The sequence below is a fragment of the Dromaius novaehollandiae genome, chromosome 7, assembly GCF_036370855.1.
Source record: "Dromaius novaehollandiae isolate bDroNov1 chromosome 7, bDroNov1.hap1, whole genome shotgun sequence".
NCBI lineage: Eukaryota > Metazoa > Chordata > Aves > Casuariiformes > Dromaiidae > Dromaius > Dromaius novaehollandiae.
The window spans coordinates 43,853,566-43,862,678 of record NC_088104.1 but is presented as its reverse complement, the minus strand read 5'-3'; the positions used below and the strand labels follow the sequence as shown (position 1 = coordinate 43,862,678).

At 62.8% G+C, this 9,113-nt stretch overlaps 1 protein-coding gene across 2 annotated transcripts; it reads right to left on the bottom strand.

The window, feature by feature from the left end:
* Positions 1–374: 374 nt before the first annotated feature.
* LOC135328897 (maestro heat-like repeat-containing protein family member 7) lies at positions 375–3,096 on the bottom strand. Of its 2 annotated transcripts, XM_064515406.1 has the most exons (5): positions 2,997–3,096; positions 2,034–2,135; positions 1,506–1,605; positions 1,072–1,131; positions 375–755 (listed from the first exon to the last, which is right to left on the bottom strand). In XM_064515406.1, exons 1-5 carry the CDS (start codon positions 3,093–3,095, stop codon positions 550–552), a joined length of 567 nt encoding a protein of 188 aa, XP_064371476.1. In that variant the 5' UTR covers position 3,096; the 3' UTR covers positions 375–549. The 2 variants fall into 2 exon arrangements, with proteins under 2 accessions (XP_064371476.1, XP_064371477.1); XM_064515407.1 differs by lacking the exon at positions 1,072–1,131.
* Positions 3,097–9,113: the final 6,017 nt, after the last annotated feature.

The following is a 9,113-nucleotide window of genomic DNA, read 5'->3' as shown; positions in this document are numbered from 1 at the left end:
GGGCCCTGCTGCGCTGGTGCCTGCATGGGCAAATCCTGCGGGGCCTACCAGAGCATCCCAGCAGCCTGCTAACTCCTGGGCTCAGCCACACCAGGGGAAGCCAGCGCCAGCTCCGGGCCAGCTCCGGGCCCTTCCTCATGCAGAAGAGGTCATGGCTTTGCAGGGCAGAACCCTGTCAAGACTGCTGCCATTCCTGACCCTGCTGTCAGGGGAAACGGGGTGCTTCTCTGGCTGCTGGGAAGGGGGGTATGTTGTGGCTGCCCCAGACTGCTGGAGAGCGTGTGTGCCCTCCCCCTCCCAGGGTGACCCCGATTCCTTCAGCACCTGACTTTTCCACCACTTCCTTTGCCCAAAGAAAAGACACTGAGCCGTGGTGAAGAGACAGGGCTGCTTCTTTGGGGAAAGCCCAGCAGAGGGGGGACTGGCAGCACAAGCCTGGGACGGGCTGGGCCTGAGGGCCGGAGCTGTCCTGCGGGCAGGGAGAGAGGCCAGGAACCCCCCGACTTCCCCGCACACTCAGGTGGCCGCTGCGGGCAGAGCAGCCTGGCATCAGGAGGCAGCCGAGCTCCAGCAGCAGACACAGTCACCGCGCAGAGGACAGTGCCACCGCTCCCACGCTCTCCTCAGGCGGTAGCACAGGCCTTCTGTGGTGCCTGGGGAGGGAGTCATCTTCCCTGGAGCTCTCAGGAGCAGGATGGTTTGCGTCGCCAGGCAACAGACGGACGGGCTGCTGTCCTCCTGCAAGCCTTGCAGGGCTGAGAGAGAAAGGAGCAGAGCAGAGATCAAGGCGCCCTGTCTGCACAGATGCCAGGCATCCCCTGCTGACGCAGCCAGTCCCACCCAGCTCTTTCCACAGCCAGGAGGCAGCAGGAGCAAGAAAGGGACGAGGTGGGAGTTGCTGGCCAGGACCGTCCCAAAGGCTCCTGAAATCTTCTCTCTACTCTACCCACAGCGGCCCTGCTCTGCACGGGGAGCAGAGCCCTCCTCGCCTGGGGCAGGAGTGGCAGCTCCCTGCCCAGCATCTGTCTGCCTCCCACCAGCCCTGCCTGACACCCTGCTGCCCTCGCTCACCCGTGCAGATGTCCTCCAGCTTCTCCTTGCTCCGGCCCCTCAGGTGCTGCCCGACAAGCCCTAGGCACACACACACAGCCGCTCACAAATCCGGCTCCCCAGCCCACCCCCAGCAGCACAGCTGCCTCCAGGCCCTGCCAGCCTGGCCACGCTCCCTCCTCCCTTTTGCAGCGCTGACGCCAGGGCGCTCCGCACTGCGTGCCACCCAAGGGTCTTGCTGTGAGGGCACAGCAGGAGGCTCCCAGCAGCCCCTCATGTGTGGGCAGAGATGGCAGAGGGTGACACCAGCCCCTGGGCACCCAGGCCCTGCATCGGGCGCTCGGGGCTCCAGCAGACACAGCTGCAAGGCTGGTCCTTGCTGCCAGCGCAGCAGCCGGGGGGGCTGAGGCCGAGGTGTCCGGGGACAGAGAGGGACACCAGCGGTTGGGGCTCACCAGTGAACCTCACGGCTGCCTCTCGCAAGGACTCCTGTGGGCTCTCCAAGTATGTCAGGCTCTGGTGCAGGTACTCTTCTGCTCTTCTGGCCCTCACCAGCTGGGGAGAGCACAAGGGCACGGGCTTGGCACACCCCTCCCTCACCCAGCCAGGCAGTCCCTGCACCCAGGACCGGCCTTGCCCTGCCAGGACGCTCATGGCTCCCACACACGAGCTGGGCAGTGCCGAGCTTCGGAGGGAGCAGAAGGCAGGCTGCTCCCCAGGCATGCTGAGGTGCCCTCCTGCTGCCAAGGCCCAGCTGGGCCAGGGGCTGCTTTAGCATCCCAGGGGGCAGCGAGGGCAGAGGAGCCTGGAGAAGAGCTCGCCAGGGCAGCGTGCTTGGAGAAGGGCAGCGTGAGTGCTGCTCCAGCCTGGCGGCTTTGGGTGCCAGCCAGGGCCAGGGGCACAGCTGCCTGCCCCACACACTGGGCATGGAGGGGGACAGGCCTTGCGCAGGCTGGCTCTGGGGGCTTTGGGGCCATCCTTACCAGGCACTCGCCGATCCTCCACGTCTGCGCTGTCTCAACCAGCTGCCTGAGCTGCTTCCACTTGAGGAAGTTGGCAGCGCGAAGGAGGGCTTCCCGAGAGGCCTGCACAGCAGCAGAGACGGGGAGATGCCACCGCAGCCCAGGGGACAAGACCCTGCGTCCCCCTGCTCTTGGCAAGTCTCAGGGCCTTGCCTGGCCCACCATGGGAAGAGGCAGCAGCTGGGCACCGACTCTGCCACGGGGTTCAATACCCTGGGCAGAGACATGGGGCACCCACCACCTCAGGCACCTCGTCCTGCTGCGGCAGCACAACAGAGAGCCCCAAGAGCTGCTGAGCTGTAGCCAAGGCCAGGAGGAGGCTGAAGGGCTGCAGTTGCAGAGACGCCCAGGCAGGACTCGGCCACAACTACCTGCCACAGGCATTGCCCCTGCGGGTGCTCGGCTGCCCGGCCTGCGCCCTTGCCCAGACTTGTGCCCCCGCCCCAGAGCTGGGTAGCCGGGATGCAGGGCCCGGCCCCTGCCCTCACCGCACCTCCCTCCCTGGGGCTCTCCCCTCCCCAGGCTCGTGGGCTGGGGAACAAGTTGGCTCCCCAAACTCCTTGCAGGTGCTGCCTCCCTCTGCGCAGGCCAAGGGCACTGGGGGCACACGCTGAACGTGGGGAGCAGGGTGTCTCCTCCTGCAGTGCTCTTGCCTTAGGCAGCTGGGGCATGCCCCAGGCCAGACATCTCCAGGCCCCTGCTGGGGCAGGGCACGGCGGCAACAGGAATTGGGGGGCAAAGCCTGGCCTCGCACACCTGCAGGGCTAGCTGCGAAGCCCCTAGGCGCTCCAGGGCTTAGACATTTGTGGCCACGGACTGCGGCGGAGCCCTGTGGGACCGGGGAAAGCAGGTCTGGGAAAGGCCCCTGCCCAGCTTCTCATTCCCTGCTTCGAGCCTTCTAGGGCCCTGGTTAGAAAGCCATACCTGGCGCACGCTGCAGCTCTCGTCCTCCATGTGGAAGAGCAGTGGCAGCAGGCTGCTGCGCACTTGCTTCTGCAGCTGCTGGTCTTTGGTGCCCAGCATAATTGCCAGCACATCTCTGAAGAGCCGCGTGGAGAGCACTCGCACCTGGACAGCGTCCTGTTGGGAAGGAAGAGGGGGCACCTCAGTGCTGGCTGCTCCAAGCCCACGGTCTCCCTCGCGCCCAGCCCTCCTGCCGGCGCTGCAGGGGCCGAGCACAACACGGAGCAGCCGAGGGCAGAGAGGGCACTGGCGCAACGCAGCCCCCCAGCCCAGGACACTGGCAGGGGCCCTGGCTCTCCCCCCAGCCTTACGGCATCAAAGAGCAGCAGGAGCTCCGCGGACAGCTGCGGAGCAATGCTGGCCACCGTCTCCTCGCCCATGACGTGCACCACGTGTCGCAGCACCACCAGGGCCTTAGTGCTGATGTCGCTGTCCGCATCCCGCAGTTGCTCCATGATGAGTGGCAGCAGGAAGCGCATTTCTCTTACCTGTGTGAAACACCACTGCGTTTGCTGAAGAAGTAGTGGACTGCCCAGGCAAAAATGCCCGGTTTGTTAGACACCCGCTTCTCCTCTGGCTTCCCAGAAGCTGGCATGGCGGTTACTGCAGCAACCTGCTGCCAGGCAGGGCTTAGCGGCACAGCCATGGCAGTGTGGGGGACTGGGGGCGTAGGGAGGGAGGAGAGGGCAGCACCGGCTCCTCTCCACCTGACCACTCGCCCCCTTCTGTGTGTTCCCCAGCACCCTCACCCAGCCCCACGCTGCCCGCACAGCTTCACCCGCCTGTCCCCTGCTCACCGTCTGCGGCCTGTCGCATAGCAGGATGAGGCCTCTGAGCACCAGTCCACGAATCACCTGGCTGCCACGCTCCAGATACCTCGCAAGGAGCAGCAGGATATGAGCATTGTCTTCGCAAAGGTCCGGGCAATCCACAAGCTGAAACACATGTTGCAGGGAGACAGTGCCAGAGCCGGCAGGACTCCCTGCATCGTGCCGTGCCGGCTCCCACCAGCAGCTCAGGGCGAGGGCACCAGGCCCACACAAAGCCTGGCCCCAAGGCAGCAGTGAGTGCGGAGGGCCCCCGGGGCTGCTCCTCCGCTCCTCTCCACCATCCACACAGCAGGCACCAAATCCACGTGGGCACAGGAGTTACCCCAGCGCGGATGGGCCAAGCCAAGGCTACAAGTCGCAGCGCACCCACTGCCCCAGCTCCACTCACTGCCGCGCCCACCCCCCAGCACGGGCACGGGAGAGCAGAGGGGTGAGAGGCACCCCAGAGGCAGCCCTGCCATCAGGCTCACCTCCACGAGGAAAGCCAGGATGGAGATCTCCTGGGAGGGCTCCTCCAGGCGGAGCAGCACTGCCAGCTGGCGCAGGAGGTAAACTCGCAGGCTTCTTGGGGTCTCCCTCATTTCCCTGGCAGAGGGAAGAAGGCACTGGTGGCCTGAGCAGCCCAGGCAAACCTCGGCCATGCCTTGGTCACAAGCGCTGAGGCTGCAGCCCCTTTCTTGGGGAGCTGGGCACCCCCACGGGCTCTGTGGGGCACCGCATCTGCAGGGGAGAAATGCTGGGGCAGAGCGGGCACAAGGGGCTCTCACCTGGCCAGCAAAGCCACTCCGCTGTGGTGGGTCTCAGCGCGGAGGAGCATGTCCCAGCCACCCTTCCTCGCCATGAGCAGCACCTGGCGCTCGTAGCCGGCACGGCAGAGCAGCGCTTTCATGGCCCGCACTGCGGCCCTGTGTGTGGAGCAAACACCAGGTCACACTGGCACCCCCGGCCCCGCCTATAGGTCCACAGCAGAGACAACGGGGCTGGCATGGAGCACCTGACGGGGCTGGTGAGAGCAGACTCTTCCCCTTGGCATTCCCTCCAGCACATCTCAGCCTCCTCCGGCGTCAGTGCTGCGGTGACAGAAATCTGGAACAGCAGCGCCAGGAAGAGCTGGGGGAAAAATGCCTCCACCTGCGGTGGGCAGGGGGGCCGCTGGAGGATCTTATGCAGCGCCATGGTTGCCTGCAGAAAACACCCAGAGACAGCTCTCGCTGCAGACGTGCACTTGTTGCACGGCCCAGTCTTGGCAGCGATGCTTGGGCGCTGCCCTGGGCCACGGGGCAGTGAAGCAGTGACTGGCCTGGCTGTGCGGCCAGGGCAAAGCCATGGGAGCTCTTGGGGCTCAGCTCCTCTTTCTGCCCTGGGCACAACAACCCTTTCTGCGCTGGTGGGAGGTCTCCCTGGGGGGGCGGGGGGGGGGGCCCTCCATGCACAGGCCTGCCTGGGCTGTGCCTTGGTCCTGCCGGGCCCCTAAGTATGCCCCAGCCCCTAATCCTGCCCCTAACCCACGTTGCCAGCCCACCAAGCACAATGCAGAGACAGAGGAGGGCGGAGGGCCACCCACGCAGGGCTCCCGCCTTGTGCACAGGGGGCTCCAGCGGTGAGCAGCAGCCCAGCGTGCTGGTGTGGCGGGGGTCAGGCACTGGCCAGGGCCCCGCCAGCCGTAGCCCTCCCTCACGCGCTGTGCCTGTGCGCCCTGGGGAGGTCAGGGCTTGGCGGCGGATGGGGAAGGGCAGAGGGGGCCCTTTCTGTGGCCTCTCGCCCACAGAGGCCAGTGCAGCCCTAGGGGAGAGCGAGGCTTCCTCCACAAACGCACGGTCAGGGGAGAGATGTCCATGTGGTCCCCATCCAAAGTCGACGCCTTGTGCACTGGCCAGTCCAACAGCACGTCAAACAGCTTTCCCAGCACCTTCTCCGCAGTCATGGGCTTCGACAGCAGCACCTTCCACATGGCCGCGGCAGCGCTGCAGGCCCAGAGCGCCCTGTCAGCGGGTGCCGCAGCCGCAGCGCCGTGGCCTGGGCAGCCCCACAGGGCCTGGGCTGGCCGCCAGCCCTGCCGCTGCCTGCTGCCCGCTGCCCGCTGCCCCGTGCCGGCAGCACCCAGCCGGCCCTGCCCCAGCAGGCATCACACCGCCAAGCTCAAGTCCCTTGTGGGGCAGGGAGGGAGCCAGGCGACCGGGCTCAGGGGCCCAAGGCAGCCAGGCTTGCTCAGCTCTGGCTGCTGCAGCCCTGCCTGAGGCAGCGGGGCTGGCACACGGGGACACCGGGAGGGCCCAGCCCCTCAGCAGAGTGCTGAAAATCTCCCTGTCCCCCGCGGCCCACACGGGACGAGCTCTAAGGCCTGCGGGGCCCCAAGCACTAGAGGCAGCAGGGCCCGTACCTGTCGCAGGATGGGGAACAGCGCAGCAGGCTCACAACCACCTGCTCAGGGTACGCGCAGGCCAGCTTGAGAAGAGCCCTGTCCAGGCTGTGCCACGCAGACTCCTCCGTGACGGACAGCACGCTTCTCCACAGGCACCTCACCATCTCTGGCACCTGGAGGGCACACGGCTCCGAGTGGGGCTGCTGCCAGCCTGCAGCCAGTCGCCCAGCTCCCACCCAGAAGGGCCGCCCTTGCCACCGCTCTGCGCTGCCCCCGGAGGGTGTCGGGTGCCTGGCAGACATGGACTCGGGGAGGTGGCGGGGGGGAGCAACCCCCGGAGGCCTCGAGCCCCGGCCGTGCCACCCACAGGCTACTTACGTGCTCCGAAAGGGAGGCGTCGTCTGTCACGAGCGCATCCAGCTCGTGAGCAGCCGCCTGCGCATCCTGGGTGCTGCAGGCTCCGATGCCCCTGATGGCTGCGAGGATGGCACTTGTCCTCACAGCGGGCTCGAGGTGTCCCCCAGACATCTACGGGAGAAAGGAGGGCAGCCCAGATAGATGCGGAGCACCCAGCGGTGCCCCCTCACTCAGCCGTTGGCAGCGCCTGGGGCGTGCGCACCTCGTGGGGCTGCAGCTCGCAGCTGCTCTCCGTAGGGACCCCACGGTCCTCCGCCTTCTCCTCCCAGGCCACCCTGGGGTGGCTGGGGGGTCTCTCCGCCATCCTAGGCGACGCGGCAAAGGCTCCGCGGGGCTGCCCGGGGGTGACAAGGAAAGACCTGGGTGCACTCAGGGGGCTCCTTCGCCACCCCCACGCACTCCCGTCCTCTCCCGTCACCGTCCTCCCGGACACTGCGGGGGCTGAGGCCGCGGGGGTGCCTGGCAACGCCGTGGGGTGTCACAGGAGCCCAGTCACAAAGGGCCCCACTGTCACCCTAGTGACGCTTGTCACCGGCCCAGGGAGGGGCAGGGTGGGTCCCCTCCAGGGGCGCAGGGCCGGCTTGCCCCCCCGACATGGAACACCTCGGTTTGCCCTCGGGGTGCCCGGGGCCCCCATGGGGGTCTGTTGCCCTCAGCGCCACTGCAATCCTTGCCTGGTCTCCCCCAACCGCTGCTCCCTGTCCCTGCCCTCCTCCTCCACCCCAATGAGCACAGGTTTTCAGACGAGGGTCTCCTCTCCAAAATGCAATCATTCTTTAACACCAACAAATGTCCCGTTCCAATTCTGACACCCTGAAAACAGAGGGCTACCAAGCATGACCCATGAAGCTACTACCTTGGTTAGCATCCCAGGAAAGCACCAGGCAGCAGTTCCCAAATTAGCGCACGCAACTGCTTGCGTACAGCAAACGGTGAAACACTGACCTCCCCCCGCAGAGTCCCAGACACGGCCAGAGCAGAAACAGATTTAAAAAAAGCAATGAGACCCATTGATTTCTGCAAGTGGGCAGCAAGAATTGGGAGCGGGGAGTACCAGGGATACCTGCCCCACTCCTATACCCACTCCCTAAGGATTCAGGGACAGGATACTGGGATACAGAAATCATGCCGTCTACCCCGACTTAGACCTGTTTTTACCTAGGATGACGCTGTAAGACCCTGCAGGAACTCTGGAGTTCCCATTAAAAAAAAATCTGCTGCAACACCAATATGGAGCACCAGTTTTAATTAAATTTGATTAAACCTCTCAAATCCCATCAGCTAGCAGTCATTGTAACACACAGTGAATAAAGACAGTAGGTAGCGGTTGTCAAAGCAGCCCAAAGAGGGATTTTTTTTTTCCTATCTAACTTTATGCAGCTTTATTAAAAATAATAATACCTAAAGTGTCCTTTTTTAGAAAAATGCTGCTTGGTGGGTTGTTTGTCTTTAACAGGCTGAATTTGGTTTCAGGATGATGTGAAGGAATTGTAAGCTTCTGCCAATCAGTAGTAGCAGTTAGCATGTACCCCCAAACATGTTGCAAAGGAAAGCAAAAGGTTCAATCCGGCTTCTTACCGGGAATATCTATGTTAGCGTATCTGAGCTTGTAAAATCTGTGCAAAATCTTTGGACAGTTGAAACACAAGTTTTTCAGACAAGGGTCTCCTCTCCAAAATGCAATCATTCTTTAACACCAACAGGTGTCCCGTTCCAATTCTGACACCCTGAAAACAGAGGGCAAAAAAAGAAACAACAGCAAGTAATTTTTTTTAATGGGAAAACTGAGTTGTGACTTGTTAGGGCATGAGGATGGTGCTTCGTGGCCTTCCAACCCCTAGTTTTACAGAGGACCAACGTATGCCAATTTCCTCCTCCCCTTCCCCCCGTTCTTTTCACCCTCTAGAAATAATTGGTGAGTTAAAAGCAGGGCAAACATTCCCAGCTAGATAAGAACCAAGGTGTTTTCAGCAATCAGGATAAATTCTGAAAAATGTACTGGGCCACCCATTTAGGCTTTTCACACTGGCAGCAGGTATCAACAAGTCCCAGAAAGTATTAAACACTTTCTTATGAGAGATCTGGCATTTTTATGTTAATTTTCAGAGAAGTTGGTGATGGCAGATGTCTCATTTATAAGGCACTTCTGGGCTGATTTTTCTGCTTTACAATTAGGGAATAGTAATTGCACCCAGGAGCAATGTGGTGCCAGGACTCTATAAAACCGTCGGAGCAGTAAGGGGATGCAAAGCCCACCCTGTTCATGGCAAGATGTTGGCAAATACAGCCGGACTGCTCCGAGTCCAAAAACTCACATCCATTTAGCATAATCCTGACCAGGGAGACAGCAGGCCTGGATGCAATAAGCCCCAAATAACCACATCCATGACCAGGGCTGCAGAGCTGAGTCTGGGACTGACTGAGCACCGTCAGCCACCTTCTGCCTCCAGGAGATGCCTGGAGCTGAGA

Excerpts from the sequence above, each read along its gene's own strand:
- LOC135328897 (XM_064515406.1), bottom strand. The coding sequence starts at position 3,095 with ATGCTGGGCACCAAAGACCAGCAGCTGCAGAAGCAAGTGCGCAGCAGC. Across the intron at positions 1,132-1,505 it reads GGCAGCCGTGAGGTTCACTG|GGCTTGTCGGGCAGCACCTG; the intron begins GTGAGCCCCAAC and ends GTGTGTGCCTAG. Across the intron at positions 756-1,071 it reads GCTGGAGGACATCTGCACGG|CCCTGCAAGGCTTGCAGGAG; the intron begins GTGAGCGAGGGC and ends TTTCTCTCTCAG.